At 41.3% G+C, this 18,100-nt stretch overlaps 1 protein-coding gene across 1 annotated transcript in view; it reads left to right on the plus strand.

Annotated features, from left to right (window-relative positions):
* Window positions 1-17,939, plus strand: part of wu:fb13g09 (multidrug resistance-associated protein 5) — a 30,277-nt gene extending 12,338 nt beyond the window's left edge. The window contains exons 8-29 of the mRNA XM_037261902.1: window positions 940-1,088; window positions 1,253-1,360; window positions 2,463-2,816; window positions 3,489-3,560; window positions 3,643-3,767; window positions 3,843-3,915; window positions 4,051-4,254; window positions 4,395-4,520; window positions 4,820-4,928; window positions 5,046-5,230; window positions 5,906-6,052; window positions 7,268-7,397; window positions 7,970-8,123; window positions 11,918-12,046; window positions 12,238-12,424; window positions 13,271-13,360; window positions 13,582-13,771; window positions 13,841-14,000; window positions 14,451-14,529; window positions 14,599-14,712; window positions 15,593-15,757; window positions 16,983-17,939. Coding sequence (XP_037117797.1) covers window positions 940-1,088; window positions 1,253-1,360; window positions 2,463-2,816; window positions 3,489-3,560; window positions 3,643-3,767; window positions 3,843-3,915; window positions 4,051-4,254; window positions 4,395-4,520; window positions 4,820-4,928; window positions 5,046-5,230; window positions 5,906-6,052; window positions 7,268-7,397; window positions 7,970-8,123; window positions 11,918-12,046; window positions 12,238-12,424; window positions 13,271-13,360; window positions 13,582-13,771; window positions 13,841-14,000; window positions 14,451-14,529; window positions 14,599-14,712; window positions 15,593-15,757; window positions 16,983-17,075 — 3,143 coding nt within the window. The 3' untranslated portion in view covers window positions 17,076-17,939. The remainder of the gene's footprint in view (window positions 1-939; window positions 1,089-1,252; window positions 1,361-2,462; window positions 2,817-3,488; window positions 3,561-3,642; window positions 3,768-3,842; window positions 3,916-4,050; window positions 4,255-4,394; window positions 4,521-4,819; window positions 4,929-5,045; window positions 5,231-5,905; window positions 6,053-7,267; window positions 7,398-7,969; window positions 8,124-11,917; window positions 12,047-12,237; window positions 12,425-13,270; window positions 13,361-13,581; window positions 13,772-13,840; window positions 14,001-14,450; window positions 14,530-14,598; window positions 14,713-15,592; window positions 15,758-16,982) is intronic.
* Window positions 17,940-18,100: the final 161 nt, after the last annotated feature.

Consider the following 18,100-nt stretch of genomic DNA (forward strand, 5'->3'; position numbering starts at 1 on the left):
TTTGCAAAGGATATGGAGAGAGAGTTGTTGGTTGCACAGATAACGTAACCTAACAATGTTAGCTTTTGATGAGCAGCATATACTTGATTGCTCAGTAAAATTGTCGACGCAGTAGGGGTCGAGGGGGTATTTGTTTTGGCAATGTGTCCACTGCATGCGCCGCACATGCAAATCCACACACGAATTAAAAAAGTGTAATTCAGGGCCTTGCTGATGAAATGCTAACTCCACAAGGGAAAATACAATCCATACTGTCTTTGTGAGTGATCACATTTGCCCGTAGTCATTGTGTTAAGGAAATCTGCACTCACCATTGGCAACAGCAGTGTATTATGCATGTGACAACTGAGACTGCTCTATGACCCAGCAGCTGCAGGTAAGTAAGGGGCAACCTGCACGGGAATGATTCCAAACCAAAGTGAATTAAGCAACAGAATGGGACCATATGGCCCTTTGTTTCGTTTTACCCGGGGGACTTTTATCATCCAATTGAATATTAAATTTACATTCTAAGCTTGCATGAGAGAAGGCTGTCCCTCCCAAAAAAAAGAATGGGGGGGCGGGGGTGAAAGGGGTGCAATAATTCTTTATGTTTGTGGTACTACCGAGTGTGGTTAAGATAAGTGGGAACTGTTTGAAATTATGGAGGAAAAAAAGTATATGTATCCTTTCAGTTTGAACTTGCCTTAAACTTAGTCACTGATAGTGTAGTGGTTCATTCGCATTGACTTCAATAATGGCAAATTGAGCTGAGTTCTGTGATGGTGCTGATTATTATTGTCTGGATACCCTTTGAGTGACAGTTGACCAGTCCAGGGTGTAGTTCACCTTTAGCAGGTTTCAGGCTCCCGCACCCCCACGACCCTGAACATGATAAAAGTATAGAAAATGGATTCATGGCTTGATGGCCTAAAACGTTCCTGTCTGTCTTGTCAACAGAGGTGAGGTTAGAGGAGAGGGGGATACTGGAAAAAGCTGGTCTCATCCAGAGCCTCACAGTTGGTGTGGCTCCTATCGTTGTGGTGATAGCCAGCGTGTGCACGTTCACCCTGCACATGGCCCTGGGCTATGACCTTACTGCAGCAGAGGTATTCACACACAAGGACCATATTAATAAGTCTCATACACTCACCAATTAGATACACATGCACAAACTAAAGAGAGTTGTTTCCAGAGATGTAGTAACTGTTAGTGATGACATGAGCTTGCCTCAGGAGAGGATCAAGAGAATAACTGATTTTTCCACACATAGGCATTCACTGTGGTTACCGTTTTCAACTCCATGACCTTCGCCCTGAAGGTCACGCCCCTGGCAGTCAGGTCCCTGTCAGAGGGCGCTGTGGCAGTGAAGAGATTCCAGGTGAGAACTACTCGTGAATTTCCAATTTGTATTTAAAGCGCCCCCCTAGAAACTCCCACTTACAACCAGTCCCCCACCATACCTGTGTTAACAAATATTTTGCAAAAGTCACATGTTAGTGGCACATATTTTCACTCAGACAGCAAGGGTTAAGTAAGCAAAAGCACCAAGAGGACATTCTGTTTATCGGCAGTTTCATGATGAAGACACAGTGTGCCTGTTGGTGTTGAAAATAGAATGGAACTTGTAAACTTAGTAATCTTTGAATCCAGAATTTAGCACATTCCTGCCTCGCCACTTTGAGGTTCAGGGTTTGAATCTCTTCTTCCCTTGTAGCGTATTTCTCATTGTGCTTCGTCACATATTCACAAAACATGCATGTTGGGGTGTACTCAAAATTAAGTGCCCATACGTAGGTACGAATGTGAATTTGAAGGTTTTTTTGTCTATATGAGCCCTGTGATTGGGTGGTAACCAATCCTAGGTGTACCCCTCTCACACAAAAGATAGGCTACAGCTCAGAGCTAGTGAGGCAACTGGGGGGGGTAGAAACACAGAAGCAAGACATCTGGGTATTTCTTTTTTTTTAGGGGGTGGGGTTGTTCAATTTTTTGCGGTCCCCCCTGAGCCACCCCCAAGGAAAAAATCCTAGTGCCGCCAGTGCTCCAGCTGAGTAGCAACCATGATAAGGGCTTTTTAGAAAATGGATGGATGTATAGTTAGTATGTAATCACGATAAAATGTTTCATACATTTACAGTTACTAAATATTTAGTATACCTTTTGTTATTAAAAGAGCCAAATCCTTGTTTTTGACGAACACTGAGCCTATTATGCCAGTTAATTGTGGTCATGATGGCGGTACTTTGATTGGCAAATATTTTGTTTAGATGATACTTGCTCTAAAATATTTTTGGACCTGAGTCAACATGCAATTTAGCTGCTTTTTGAGGTCTTAAATAAATCAGCCCCCTATTGATAACACCAGCTTTACCTCAACCTATTCACAATCCTCTTGAAATCTCCATATTAGACGGATGATTGATGAAGAAAAATTTCCTGCATATGGATCATAAGTCATCTAAGCTCTACTGTCTCCACAGAGACTTTTTACGATGGAGACCCGACAAGCTGTGTTGATCAAAATGCAAGACCCTTGCAATGTGGTGGAATTCCAGGACGCCACACTAGCGTGGGAAAAAGCGCGAACCCCGGCAACCAAGCCTAACCCACCCCCCAAGAAGCAGTGTGGGGGGATGAAACGTATGCTGCGGCGGGAGAGGCTCAGCCTCTACATCGCCACGGATGACAGCAAAGAACACAAGGAGAACCTCAACGCCCTGAGTCTCCTCACCAACATGGAGCAGGAAAGTCCACAAAGTACTATCTCCTCCACGAAAAGCATCCGGCCACCACTACACAAGACGCTGTACCGTATTGACCTGCGTATTAAGAGGGTATGAGAACCACCTTCAAAGAGATGTCTTCATTTCGTGTCAAACTCATTTTCACTATAGGCCACATCATTGATATGGTTGCCCTCTGGGGGGGCAGTTGTAACGCTGAAACCAAACTGCCCCTGGCGTGTAACGGTATGCCAAAAAACACCTTAAAAACTTGACGCCATGGTTTTGTGGCACAGTGAGGGAAAACTGTTCAACGCTTAGTTTCAGCATACAGACGTAGGAAACCGTAAACATGTGTACAGTGTAAATATTTTTACTGTCGAACCTTTATACTGTCTTTTGTTATTACGTTGGCTCTATCCCAAGAGACCGAGAGTGGCTGCTACAGTGTTGCGTTCGTACTGGGCCTTGGCGATTATTAGAAAAGAATACTAATCATGATTATTTTGCCTTACATTGATTTCATGTTTAATAAAAACAATTATTCATTGATTTGAAAACTATTTCTTCAACTAACAAAACTCAACTACTCAAAAGTACCATAAGCTACAAGCAACACAGCGCAGTCAGGGTACCCTCACAACTTCCGGAGCTTGCAAACACCGAGCGCAATTTGGCACGTTAATCATTTTTCTTCGATTGTAATGTCTTTATGATCGAGGGAAGCCCAAATTGTAATTTAAAAGTTTTGTGTCACCAATGTTGTTCCTGTTGGGTGTCTAGGGTTCATTGGTCGGGATCTGTGGTGGTGTTGGAAGTGGAAAGAGTTCTCTTCTCACAGCACTACTGGGACAAGTATGAGCCGAATGCCGGAATTGTATCTAGAGCAAGTAGTCCTTCAAGCTTTTTATTCGATGATCTGCAACGTGCGTCACAGATGACCCTTTTAGAAGGAAATGTCGCGGCCAGTGGAGGCTTCGCTTTTGTGTCCCAACAAGCTTGGATCCTCAATGACTCCCTGAAAGAAAACATCCTCTTTGGGAAGGAGTTTGAGCAAAACAAGTAAGTTATGATTACGTGCGTAAGCACCAGACTGTCAAAGTGATCACAATTTTAACTTTGTTGATTCCTCTTCAGATATGATGCTGTTTTGGAGGCATGCTGCCTCCTCCCAGATCTTGCAGAGCTGCCTTATGGAGACATGACAGAGGTATTACTAAGTCCCTTTTCTGTCTGCTGCCTTTTGTTCCGCAAAATTAAATTCCCCCCAAAAGTCAGAAGAAGCAGTTCCGATTCAAAATTGAGTGCAACAGCATCAAGAGGATTGCCTTTTCTTTCTTTGCAGATAGGAGAAAGAGGAGCAAATCTGAGCGGGGGTCAGCGTCAAAGAGTGAACCTGGCCCGGGCGCTCTACAGCGAGCGCCCCATACTCCTCCTGGATGACCCTCTCAGCGCTGTAGATGCGTGCGTGGGTGCTCACATCTTCAAAAAGGCAATACTGGCAGCGGCCAAAGGCAAGACTGTGCTCTTTGTGACCCACCAGCTGCAGGTGAGGAAGAGGCAACCTGCACGGGAATGATTCCAAACCAAATTTAATTGAAATACCGCTGGCACTTTGTTGCAGTTTTACCTTGGGGATGACTTTAATCATCCGAATCAATGCTACATTTCCATTTTTCCGTTTTTCAGTACCTGCCAGAATGCGATGATATTATCCTCATGAAGGACGGGCAGATAGCCGAGCACGGCACTCATGCTCAGTTAATGGCCAAGGAGCGTGACTACGCTTCTCTGTTCAGCAGTATGCAACAGGAGGTAAGGCCAGGGGCAGCAAAAAGAGCTTCTTTTCAATAAGGCACCTTCACTCCTGCTACAAAATAACACTGCAATCTGAATAATTCATAATCTCATAAAGGAAAACAGCCAATAGCTTGGAAATGTTTATACAACCCAAACCAGGTCCTCCTTTATAATTGGCCCCATTGAATTACTAGAGGGCTGCTGAAAATCCCGTCACTGAAATCTCTGTTAAAACCAGCCAAAGGTTGCTTGTGTCACAGCCGCCATGTACAGTTGTCACTTGCCTTATTACTTTGTTGTTCTTATTTCCATAGAGTCTGGTGAGAGAAAATTTTAAAAACAAACAGCATAAGGTGACTGCAGTAAACGTTTGCCATGTTGAGGAAATAACTGAGGTCCACCAAAAGCCACCGGGCCAAAAAGGTGATAGACTTGGATGCTTGAAGGCTCGAAATCTTCTTCATTCACATGATGCATTTATTGTGTCTAATCAGCTGTTTTTTTTTGTTTTGTTTTGTTTTGTTTTCTCTCTCTTTTTAGACCAACTAATGAAAGCTGAAGAGAAGGGTTCCGGCGCTGTTTCTTTTGCCGTGTACGGCACCTACATCAGAGCAGCAGGAGGTCCAGTGATTTTCATTCTCAACATCATCTTCTTTCTTAGCACCACCGGCAGCATCGCCTTCAGCAACTGGTGGCTGAGTCATTGGATTAGGCAAGGCAGCGGGGTGAGCCTGGATCTTTGCTCTTTTACTCTATTCTTTTTTTTTATTTTTTTTATTGTACCACAACCAACTTAGTGCACTTCTCAAAGGTGTATGAATAGTATATTATAATAATACAAAAGGAACAAATCAGGAAGTGACTGGAGACGCCAGAGGCTGCTGGTAATGAGCACACAATTCATTGACCGCATTTGTGCAATTCTGCAAATTTGACTCGATACTTTGGAAGTTATTATGCATTCTTGAAGTCACGAAACGTGTTTTTAACATTGGTTATTAACGTTCCAATTTCTGCTGGTGAAAAAGTTGTTCTTAGTCCTTTAATAATCGCTGTCTCTTTAACAAGCAAAATTAAAACAATGCTGTTGAGTCAGAATGCCAAGATAGGCCTATAAGCATTATTCTGAAGGTGGGTGATTAAAAAAATAAACATAGTAAACTGCACAGTATGCATAATTAAAAACAAGCGCAAGCGGCGAGCAAGAAGATGTGCTGTAAAGCAGATGGCGCCTTTTGAGAAATGTACCCACAAATGAAAACATTTGTTTTGTTTTTAAGAGTGCTTTCCTCCATTAATTAGGGTGAAATGTAACAACATGGGACCCCAAAAAGTTTTGTTCTTCATTTTTTAATTGACTCCACCTTATTAACTTCTTGCACCATATGCCTCCCCCCCAGAACGCTTCATTAATCTCAGCAAATGAGACGTTGGTGAAGGACAGCATGAGGCTCAACCCTCACATTCAGTTCTATTCGACCGTTTACATCATCTCCATGGGCACCGCTTTGTTTCTCAAAACCATTCGAGGCCTGGTGTTTGTGAAGGTAAGACCCCCGCGGTGCTTTCCTCACAGGCAACCTTCTCTCATCCTCAAACCACAACCAACAAGCTTGAGGCCTTTAAAAGGCAAGGAACCAAATTTATCACTGGGGTTGTGCGTTACGACCAAAAAAATCATATCTCAATATTTTTGCGAGATACATCTCGGTAATGGTACGGTATTGATATTACTATGGTTTCAGTGAAATCAAAGACAAAAAAAAAAAAAAAGAAAGAAATATCAAGACGGTGCAGCTTTTTTATTAGTACCTACTGACAGCAATCAAGGTGAACAAACTCAACAATAAATTAAAAGTCATTAAATTCCTTTGTAGTGCAACTGCTTTGTTGATAAATAAAAATTTTATGGCACAAACAAAATGTTTGCTGTCTGTGTGTGTCTGTATTAATTGCATCAATGTATGTGTTGTTTTGTCCCAATTTGTCCATACACGACCCAAGTAAGATAAGCGCACCATACCTTAACTGCAATAATTGTCTTGAAATTAAAATGTCCAACTATACCAATGTGCGCTCAGTACATTTAGCGTATTTCTTTGAAAAATGGATCAACCTTTTTTTTTCTTATGTAAAGTTTTAATTGTAGTCTTGTGAAATTGGCTGGCATTGTCCTGGCTTCCACAGCCTCTGTACTATTAGAAAAATGCCTGTGGGCCAACTCCATTTATCCATCCATCATTTTTCCCAGCTTCAGAATGTCTGCCATTGATGTGTCAGCAGGTGCACCTTGGTGTGTGCTTTTTGCTTTTACTAGCTAACTCGCTGCCCCTGCCTTGCAAGAGGTTAAGTTGCCATGTTAATGTAGAGCACTTGAAATTTCTCCGTTTTCAAAGAGGTTCCTGTGATTATTTTCCCCCCCATACCCTGAGCTGCAATGACAACCTTGGGAGTGTTGAATACGCTATTAATAGAATTAATCTGTTTCTCCACTGCCACGTCATTTCTCAACAAACTGTGAAGTGCCATCCGATTTAAAGGTCACGACCTTTATGCTAGCGTCAACGTAAGTCATTACAGATGAGGATTTGACAGCATAGAACCACACACAACTGCAAATATTAAAAGCATGAATCTTTATCGACCCATGCTGTGTGTGTTGAACGTGACTAACTGTGTTTTTCCAAGCTGCAACTGTTTCTCGCAGCTGTACGGTTCCACGTATCGCCTCTCGTGTTCTAACGCCGTGTTTATGTTGACAGTGCACAGTGAAGGCGGCTTCCGTGCTCCACGACAATCTGTTCCACCGACTCCTCCGCAGCCCCATGCGCTTTTTTGACACCACGCCTCTGGGCCGCATACTGACCAGATTCTCCAAGGACATGGATGAGGGTGAGAACAGATAGATTATATCATTTCCTACACTCTTGTCATCCTCTCACTGGATAGAGCATAGTTAGCCACATTTATGAGCAAAGTCAAGCTGACTGAGGTGCATTATGTTTCGTAAGCAAAAGCACTCTGACATTGTTACACCAGAAGTGACATCATGCGGCCGAAAATGCGTCCCTAGGAGGACCCAGCCTGTGAATTTGGACACAGCTAGCTAGAGTAGCCTGGCTGTAACATAAAGTATTGGCCACTGTTGTTACAGTAACAGTGTCATTTGAGGCTACTGGCATGTATGGATTCGATTTGTTCTAACTAGCAGTGGTAAGTTATATTCAATTCGTTAAAATGTTATTTAAGTACCTACTAGTAAAAAATGCAAATTCATTGACCTTGCAGTTTGTGAAGCGCAATTATAGCATGAGATTACTGTAGCTGAGATATCCTGCTATCACACTTTACTGTAGAACCAAATTTAAGTAAAGATTATTATTATTATTATTAGTTTACGAGCTTCGAGTTGACTTTGTAGTTTCTTCTTTTTGTCTTACGCTGCTGATGTTTTCTCCTTAAAGTTGATGTGCGTCTGACCATGCAAGCTGAGATGCTGCTGCAGAACCTCACTCTGGTGCTGTTCTGCCTGGCAATGGTTGGTATCGTCTTTCCCTGGTTCCTCATCTCCATCCTGCCCCTGGGAGCCTTCCTATGCCTTGTCAACCGTGTCTGCAGGTCAGTCAGACTCACATTCTCATCAGTCTTGCTCCAATGCTTTAGTTTGACAACATTAAGGGGTTGTAAAATTGGCCTGCCGAGAGTATTATCTCATGATTATGGATTAGATAATGCAGATAGCTTGTATGCACGAGTTCTTTCCGAAGGAGTAAAAGCACAGTAAGTGCATTCTTATCTTTATTTGCGAGCGTGCCAACTGCTATCAGTAACTGGTTTTCTTTTTCACAGCTTCCCCTCTGATATAAATGATTTAGACCAGACAGGCGCTTCTCTTTTTCTGCAGCTCTGCACAAATTGAACAGTAGAGATTGGTTATGAGCTCCTTGGCATCTTTGGAAAGATGCAAGGTTTTCCCTTATAAAACTGATTCTGCTGTTGTGATGACTGAAATCAAAGGGCATTGAGAAACAAACTGCATGTGTGGTACAGAACCATCGGTGGGTTTTTTAATTCCTTCTCATCTTTTGTGTCTGTTTCCTCTCATTCTGCAGAAATGTACTGACCACGTGTGCTTCCCGAAACAGTTTTTAACATGAATGTTACTAATAACATACAAACTTTGGCAATTATATTAGGAGTTTTAGATACACTTGGGGAATGGAAATTGACTTTTTTGAAAACAAATGTTGTGTTTGTGCTTTTATCACCACTCATGCTTTTATTTTAGTACTGTATTCCAACATTTTATGCCCAATCTCTAATAATCTTTTGAAAAAGCACATTATATTGATAGTAGTAGAATCGGTAACGCTCAACGTAATTTACTACACTGTTTGAATGCATATATTCATTTTACTTTTCAACCTCACAATTGACTGGGGGGGGTTTAAAATTACAAGCCCGTTTAATGATGACGTCAACCATTAGCCTGGGATGTATATTGAAGATCCGTATAACAACAGACTTTTTCGACAATCTTGTCTAAACGTTCTGATTGTGTGGCAAACGTTTCAAAAATGTTTTACCCAGGACCTTAAATGAGTGAGGATATGGCACAATGTGATCTAAAATATTGATCAGGCCTATGTGGACATTCTTATTAATGCAATTGAAAGAGCTGAATTGTTATTAATGCAATTGAAAGAGTTGAATCTTGAATCATATGTTTTAGTACATTTAATAATAAAATAGCAGTTGTTCATAACAAATGAACAATAATTTTGATTGAAACCATTAAACGTATTAAAAAATAACAGCAACAATCGTTGTACATGCTGCTAACGTTGTTGGGTACACGACCCAACCTCAGTTATTTTTTCCCTTAAAGGCTTCCGTATTCAGAGACCTTCACTAGGCTAGGCTAATAATCTTTTGAAAATCAGACTAAATTGAAAATGAATTAAATAAACTTTCCTATCAAACTTGATTGCAAGTCCTACAAAGGCTCTAAAAATGTCTGTAGTAATTGCTACAGGTTAATTAATAATTGGTTATATTATATTGTTACTAATCATGACTATTCTTTGCCCCCTAATGAATAATAGCACAATACTACACAATCCAACTCTGTCTTTGTGATACTGGATGCTTCACATTTGGACAAATCTCTGACTTATGATCCCTTTCATTTTGTTCTCCAAATAATGCAAGGTGATTTCCCCTGAACATGGTAGATGCTGATTGCCTGAAATGACCCATTCAGAAAGAAGGGTGTACAAAAACAAGTTTCCTTTTTCTTCATTGATTGTGCTCGGCACACACTATGATTGTAAAACTGCCTGTAGTGTCTGAGTCTACAAATGAGCACACATTCAGCCCTGCAAATTTATGAAAGTACCTTTTATAGCACCTTGTTTTGCATCAGGAGATAAGCATCAGGCGCCGTCAACTATAAATGTCATTGCACATGTGTGTGTGTGTGTATTTGTATGTGCCGACGGCTGTCGTCAAGGCGAGTTTGAATCGATGTAAATTTATAGCCGAGCTCCCAATCACTGCACGGCCTCTGACTAACAACTTAACGCGTCAAACTGCTTCTTTTTTTTTTCTTCTTCTTCAATGTAGGTCTGATACAGTTACCCTTACTTGAATTTTGAAAAGACATGATAGCCTGACTTTTTTCATGTGCGGTGCACTCATGAGGGATCTCATCCCGCTAATAAGTAATGATCACCCTTGGCAATTTTTAAAGCGATCTCCCCAAGATTTGTGGCCATGTTACATCAAACTCCTGTCAAAATTACCCACTTTACTTCTAAAGCAGCTTTTTTATTACTAATACATTTTGAAATGAAACCGCCCAGAGCGTAAACATGTTTGTCAAGATCAACGCATCCAAGAGGCAAAGTTCGTTGCATCTCTTTTCTCAGCTTTTGGGAGAAAAGCAAATGACCTTCTAGTCGAGGCCTCTAAAAGTAGATGAGACGACGCCTACCTTTAGTCAATATATCTCACTCAAACTACTTCGCCGTGTCCAGGGTCCCTCTGGATGTCCATCTGTTTGTGATGATGCTCAGAATATTATTATGATAGTGGAAAACAACCAGCACTCTGCCAGGAGAAAAAATATCTCAGGATAGAAAAGCTCTGCAGTCATTTGTCATCCCTGCTAATTCTAATACCCATTTCTCAAGGTTGTTTTTAGCACTGATGTGTTCACAAGATGTCTAATTCTTCTCAGATCTTCAAAGGCATATCAGATATTGCCTCTATAAGTCAGCATTTGTCTGTCAGTAATGCAATTTCAGCCGTTTATTGAATGGGAAGAAAACAGTCAGACAGCATCATTAGTGAGGTGACATTTGCGCAAGTTAGCCCACTAACAAATTGGTGGGGAAATGTGGATGAAATAATTCTGGAAAAAATGAAAAAAAAAACCTTTTCACTGTCACTCTATATCAGGGGTGCCCAAACCTGCACAGCTCGCGAGCTACTTTTGAAATGACCAAGTCACAAAGATCTACCCACTAAAAAAAATAATTTTATATATACACTACCGTTCAAAAGTTTGGGGTCACAAAATTGTTTGGGTGACCCCAAACTTTTGAACGGTAGTGTATATATTTATTTAGATAATTATTTATAGATTATATATATAATCTTCTGTGTAAAAAATCTTATAATATATATGTATACTTATATTCATAGATTTTTTATAATCTTATACAAATATAAGATATAATTTATAATATTTAATTCATAATATTTTATTATAATAATATTTACACTAGCGTTCAAAAGTTTGGGGTCACCCAAACAATTTTGTGACCCCAAACTTTTGAACGGTAGTGTATGTGTATATATATATATATAGTATGTCATCGTGAAAGTATGTCATCGTGAAAAAAAAGGCCTACTCCCATTCCCTATGAAAGTGATACTTATTACTATGGCCAGCTGCCCCACTCATTTTTGTACCCTTTCTTAAGTTTAAGAGAAAAAACAGGGTTCTGACAATTGGAGGGAACTCGCGAGCTAGCGTGTTTGTGTTGTGTTGTTAGCGCCGTTGTTTGTACATGTGTCAAGTGCGAGAGAGAAGAAAAAAAAAAATTTTTTTATAAAATAAAAACATTTTAATATCACGCGATCGACCAATAGTGGCTTGGCAATCGACCGGTCGATCGCGATCGACGTATTGGGCACCCCTGCTCTACATCATTGATGTGGATGTATGAACCACGATGCATTTTCTATAGTTAATGAATAATTGTGAAAAATTATAAATTACTTGTGCTTAAGAATCAGTGCATATCTACCCAATCAAATGTCCTATGTGTGAATTGAGACACTGAGTCTGGATTCTGACAAATAATTCAAAGTAAAGGAGATCAATGTCCATTTTGTTTTGTCAGGGTTTTGATTCGTGAGCTGAAACGGCTGGAGAACATCAGCCAGTCGCCATTCACCTCTCACATCACCAGCAGCCTCCAGGGCCTCTCCATCATTCACGCCTATGGAAGGAAGCGTGACTTCCTCCAACGGTGAGTTTAATAAATATAATGTCTTCCGTGCAAGCGCACTTTTACTTGCTTTAGCCTCACCTCCCCCAGTGGGGATCCCTAAACATCCCTAAACAATTGTCCTTTTATCTCTGCTGGTCATATTTCTCTAATATTTGTTCAGGAGCCCTCAGTGAGCAAGGATTAAATGAGTTTTTGCTTCTGTTTGGCAGATATCAGGAATTGCTGGACAATAACCAGGCCTCCAACTACCTCTTTAGCTGCGCTATGCGTTGGCTGGCCGTCCGCCTCGACCTCATTAGCATCTTGCTCATCTCCGCCGTCGCTCTCATGATTGTCTTCATGCACCAGCAGATACCTCCCGCCTATGCGGGCCTGGCCATGTCGTATGCGGTGCAGGTTCGTAAGCCTTTTCCACATGCCGCAATTAAACCACATGACACCGGAGCCTTTTCTCACATGACTAATGAGGTCACAAATACTGGGAATACACTTTTATAGCAAGAGCGATGAGCGGCGTCCATTTAAAGCTCGCAAAAGGCACATCGTGAGCCAAAAGTGCAACACAGTTACATCTGCTTTGAAACTAGGTCATAACCACATATTAAGTCTCTTGGTTATTTTACTTTTTTGTGGTATAAATTTGACATGAATAATTAGCTACACTATATGCCTAATTTCAAATAGTGGTTGGGGTGGGGAGGCGTCTATTTAGGGGAGGCCTTTTTTTTTTTTTTATACATTGTTGCTCATGTACTGGAATTGATGTTAACTGAAATGGAGTTTTAAAACTAAAGAAATAGAGAAATGCAGCTAAGCTGGGCAGAATAAGTGACAAAGAGTCTACTGGAACATTAACCCACACTGTCAAGTCGGCCGCAGCTCATGTACAGTCCATTAACTGCCAAAATCTCACTTGGTGGCCATTGGGGCGAAGATCATTCTCAACTTCTCTCCACGCTTTATTTGATCTACTTGTATGGGTACTGCTGTTTTGTTTAGCAACAGAGTTCAAATGGGCTCAGCAGTTCATGTCCACGTGAACTAAAATTATTGATTTAATTTTTTTTTTGCTATCTGAATTATAAATGCACCCAGCTACTGTATACATTGATTAATTGATGGATAGCTGGAGTGTGTTTAATAATAATAATTAAAAATGCATCGTGTCAGTCGTTAACCTTCCACCGCTTTCTTTCTCGCTCTCTCCCTTTCTTTCTCCTCAATGCTTCATCTCACCTGCAGCTGACTGGCCTGTTTCAGTTCACTGTCAGGCTCCTCACAGAGACCGAAGCTCGCTTCACATCAGTAGAGAGAATTAATCACTATATAAAGGTAAGTGAATACGCCGACGTACCCTGGTACTCAAAGCTGTCCGATTCATGGCATGTCCCGGCATACCTGTACATGGTTTTCTGGGAAATGTTTATTTGCGTGGTAGCAGGCTTCAACATGCAACACTCCTCATCACTGAAAATGTGTCATGGATGTATTATGAAATTCTTGAATTCTTCAAAACTTGAATGTTCACTTGCGTGTTTTATTATTTGTCTCAGTCTCTAGAAAGTGAAGCACCATGCAAAAGTCAGTCAAACACTCCCGCCCTCTCCTGGCCTGAGCAAGGAAAGATCACCTTTCACAACGTGGACATGCGTTACCGCGACGGCCTGCCCTTGGTGCTGAAGGGTCTGTCCTTCACCGTCCAGCCAGGAGAGACCATCGGCATCGTGGGCCGCACCGGGTCAGGTTGGTACCCCGCAGTTTTCACTTTTTGAATCAATCTCTGCCGTCGTATTGACGCCCTCTCCTCTGCAGGGAAGTCCTCTCTGGGTCTGGCTCTATTCAGACTTGTGGAGCTGACGAGTGGCTCCATCACCATTGACGCAGTCAATATTGCCCGAATCGGCCTGGACGACCTGCGGAGCAAACTTGCCATCATCCCTCAAGAGCCCGTGCTCTTCATTGGCACTGTCAGGTGATTCGCTCTGAAATATTTGCTCGAGCAAAGTTCAAGCTTTGCTATCTGATGAAAATAGATTTTATACTATGGTCCTTGCTTGACAAAACTGTCCAGATATTTCAAATGGCTCACAATGAACCAAATGTGTCCTGACATGCAGTAAGTTATAAATAATGTAACAGTAACTATAATAACCCAATTGTCAGATGGTCAATAAAACAGAACTTCCTTAAATGGGCGTCTGTCCTGCTTACATTAACATCTCTGAACAAGTGGAGTCTTCAATGAACTGAGACGTTTTTGAAACGGAACAGAAAGGCTGCAAATTTGAACCCTGAACCTTTGAGGCTGGTGTTCTAACCGCAAGGCGGGCACCGTGCTGCCCTCGCATAAAATCATGTTACCATGTGATTGGAAAAGTGTGTAAGTGTCCTAATCTCAAATGGGCATTTGTTTGTGCAACAGGACCAATTTAGACCCATGGGACCAGTACTCCGACTCGCAGATCTGGGAAGCACTAGAGAAGACACATATCAAAGAGATGGCAAGTGATGACATGCCATGCCATGCAGCAAATGAGCCTCCATTGACACTCTTGTGTGATCCTCCTCAGGTGAGCCAGTTGCCTCACTCCCTCCATTCCGAGGTGACGGAGAACGGCGAGAACTTCTCGGTGGGCGAGCGCCAGCTCTTCTGCGTGGCCAGAGCGCTGCTGCGGAACAGCAAGGTGCGGCTTGTTCACATTTACCACTAGACCATTGCTTGGAATGTATAGCTCAAGGGGACGTTTTATATTAGAGGTTCATGATTTAAATAAAGCAACATATTTTCATATACTGAATGAGTTAGCCTGAGACAGCATTGCCCCCTATTGCCCTGTATCATAACTGCAGGCCTTAACATTGAATGGGAAGTGCAATGCAGTATTTTTCATCCATTTTCTGAAATGCTTATCCTCACAGGGTTGCAGACATGCGACATTTTTCTTTATTCAAAACGCTTATTTAAAACATTTTATTAGTTATTTTCAGACCATCTGTTTCTCACTGACTCCCTTTCTTCCCTTCACCTTTCTTTCCTTTCTACCTTCCTTCCCTTGTCTGCGTTTTGTTTGGGCATCTTTATGTCTGTTCGATTGGACCTCTTAATAATTTGATAGGTGACTTGAGCTAGGCTGTTGTGTTGATGTGACCTTTACTGCTGGCTTTGTATCCTCTTATCTATGACACACGGGGCACACTTATTAGTGGATTTCACTTAAGGACGTAGATCCACACACAGTTACGTGGGCTAGGCAGAGTCGCCTTCCTTGTGGTTGGGCGGCTTTCTATTTGTCTCCCTACTCCCTTTCATCTGTCACACCTATTTTTTCTTCATCCATCCTGACAAATTTCTGTTTCTCTTGTAAGTGTGCTTTTCCTTCTTTATTTCCTTTCTTCCACCTCAGACCTTTGTTCGTCTTTCCTACCATTGTTCACCCTTCCTTACTTGCCCCAGACCAGCTTTTTTTGTTTTTTTTTGTTTTACCTTTTATTATCTTTTCTCACCATGGTTAAAACAACTACAAACTACTAATACGCTATTCAACATTTGCCCTATTGTCTCAGGTCCTCATGCTGGACGAGGCAACGGCGGCCATCGACACTGAGACCGACGCCCTGATCCAGGAGACCATCCGCTGCGAATTTGGCAGCTGCACGCGGCTCATCATCGCCCATCGTCTCAACACCGTAATGAACTGCAGCAAGGTCATGGTCATGGACAACGGCCAGGTGCGGCGCCATTTCAAAACCCATTAGCACATTAAAACAGACCTGATGGCAATGTAAACTTGCATCCATTACCACGTAGTCAAGAAGCCTGCATGCTAATCATGGTGCTAATTAGACTTTTTCAAGGAACTTCGAAGGTTCATCAGCGTACAATGGAACAGCCAAAAAGTGGTGCAGTTTGTAATTCAACCTGGAAAAAGTATGTTTCAAAAATCAAACAAAATTATGATTTGTAAAGTGCATGACTTAAGCGCAGATGGTATTTAAAAGATAACTCTGGAGTTTTCTTTTTTGCTATGGAAGAGGAAAAGTGGGAATAACTATAGAACCAGAACTTGCTGCAACTTTGGAAAGGGTTTGACTGCAAAATAATATATGACCTTTACGAAAAAGGTTGTAACATTTCCATCCATCCTTTTTATTGCGCACATCCTATTTAGAGACACCCAACGTAACCAGCATGTAGCCGGAAGCACTAATGGCTAGTGACTAGCATGAAAACCAAAGCCTCTTGTTCTTGCCCCTCACATCTTCGCATCTCAGAAGTCAACCAGCTTCACAAAACCGATTGTTCTGCCGTGTAGTGCAAAACAATAATCCAGATGGAGAGGCAGCTCTATTGCGAAAGGGACCGAAAGCATCTTTACGCCTTTGATAACTTATTTCTGAGTGTCGTGGCACCTGTTGGCGCTCGTCAAATCCCGATGGACGTTACCTGGCTTTGTTGTTGCTTTAGTTCTCCTTGTTGCTCAAAGAGCTGCTTTTGCGAGACTAAGGAGTAGAGGGTAGAAAGAGTCACACTTGCAAGAATTAAGTAGATGTATAAACCATGATTAGCATGTAGCCTGAGATCACTTCTTTTGCATACGTCTCACGGCACACCACCAAAACAAAACTTCCAAAGCACATACATACTGAAAATACTGACGTTCTCGTATCAATTTTACACATAAATTAACGCAACCCAATCTGAGCCCAAAGGTTCTGTTGTATGTGGCAACCGGTATGGTACCTTCCACCATCTCGTGGAAGTGTAATTTTTCTGCCAGTCATTATCCGTCACAGGCATAGATATAGATGAGCATGCCTACATTGTTTGAAGAAATTAAATGCGAATTTTCAAACACAACAGACTTTATAGAGTGAGTCTGTTGTGTTCTTTGCATTCCGGGTCTGATATTTTGTTATGTATTTTCTTAAATTATCTTTCTTTTTTCCCCCCTAGATTTTGGAGTTCGATCATCCCCTGACCTTGCTTTCAAACGAAAACTCCAGATTCAGAAACATGATCGAGGTGTCCTTAAACCAAAGCAAATGAAAACCTGAAAATGTTGCATGCTATGCACAAAGAAAAATACAACTCAATGATCCTTAAGGGGCTTAAAAACAAAAAAAGACAAATACATATGGTAGATTGTTATAGTAGCAATGACAATGTGACCGATGACAAAAACCAAAGATCCTGGGTTCATGTTTCTCTGAACAGCATTGCACGGTACAAATGACTGTTTTACACCTGCAAGCCAAATGCTACACTGCAAATGAAACAGAGCAAGAACTCTGTCGAAAGCACTTTATTAAATTTATGTTGACACGTTTCTTTTTGGTCCTCTGCCTCCAAGAGGATCGCTACCTAGTTCTTTTCACAGTGTAGGAATTTAACCTTCAAACATGATGATGTCGGTAGCGATTGTTTTCAGTTTAGTTCATGTAAAATTATATATTCAGGAACCATATTTATGAGGCACTTAAGTCACGTGCAAGGTTTTTCTCAGCTGTTTTAATATGTGCCTAGAGCTGCGCAAAGGTACACTTTGCAATTAACCATGTCGTTTAACACTGCATATCGGTACTGTTACGCTCAAACTGTTCCTCTTAATCTTGATGCTGGAATTGAAATTATGCACCTATTGTTTGTAAGGCCACTGGTTGGTACAGTGTATCTACCTGTAGCTAAGTCAATGTGTCTTCACAAAAGCTGAAGATTGTTGTTGTCTGCCTTATACTGTATGATCGCGCTAAACAATCACGAGTGCAATATGATTGAGTGCATTGCTGCATTTTCCAGATTGCCTTTTGTACACAGTTTAAATTTATAATGTGTAGATTTTGTAAATGGTTGAGTTTAAGAGGAATTGTTTTCTTTTGTTTGCCAATAAAAAAAATATTGTATGATTTTCAACGTATTTGATTCTTTGTGCAGCAAGTATATAGTAGTAGAAATGCTTCTTGCAGCAATAAGTCCTAGTGATTTATTTTTTCTAAAGTATGTCTGTCTTGTAAATTGGATATTGGAGAATGTCAGCTGAAACCACACCCGCTTCTAATTTGACCTGGAAAAAT

Source organism: Syngnathus acus, chromosome 10, assembly GCF_901709675.1.
Source record: "Syngnathus acus chromosome 10, fSynAcu1.2, whole genome shotgun sequence".
Taxonomy (NCBI): Eukaryota; Metazoa; Chordata; class Actinopteri; order Syngnathiformes; family Syngnathidae; genus Syngnathus; species Syngnathus acus.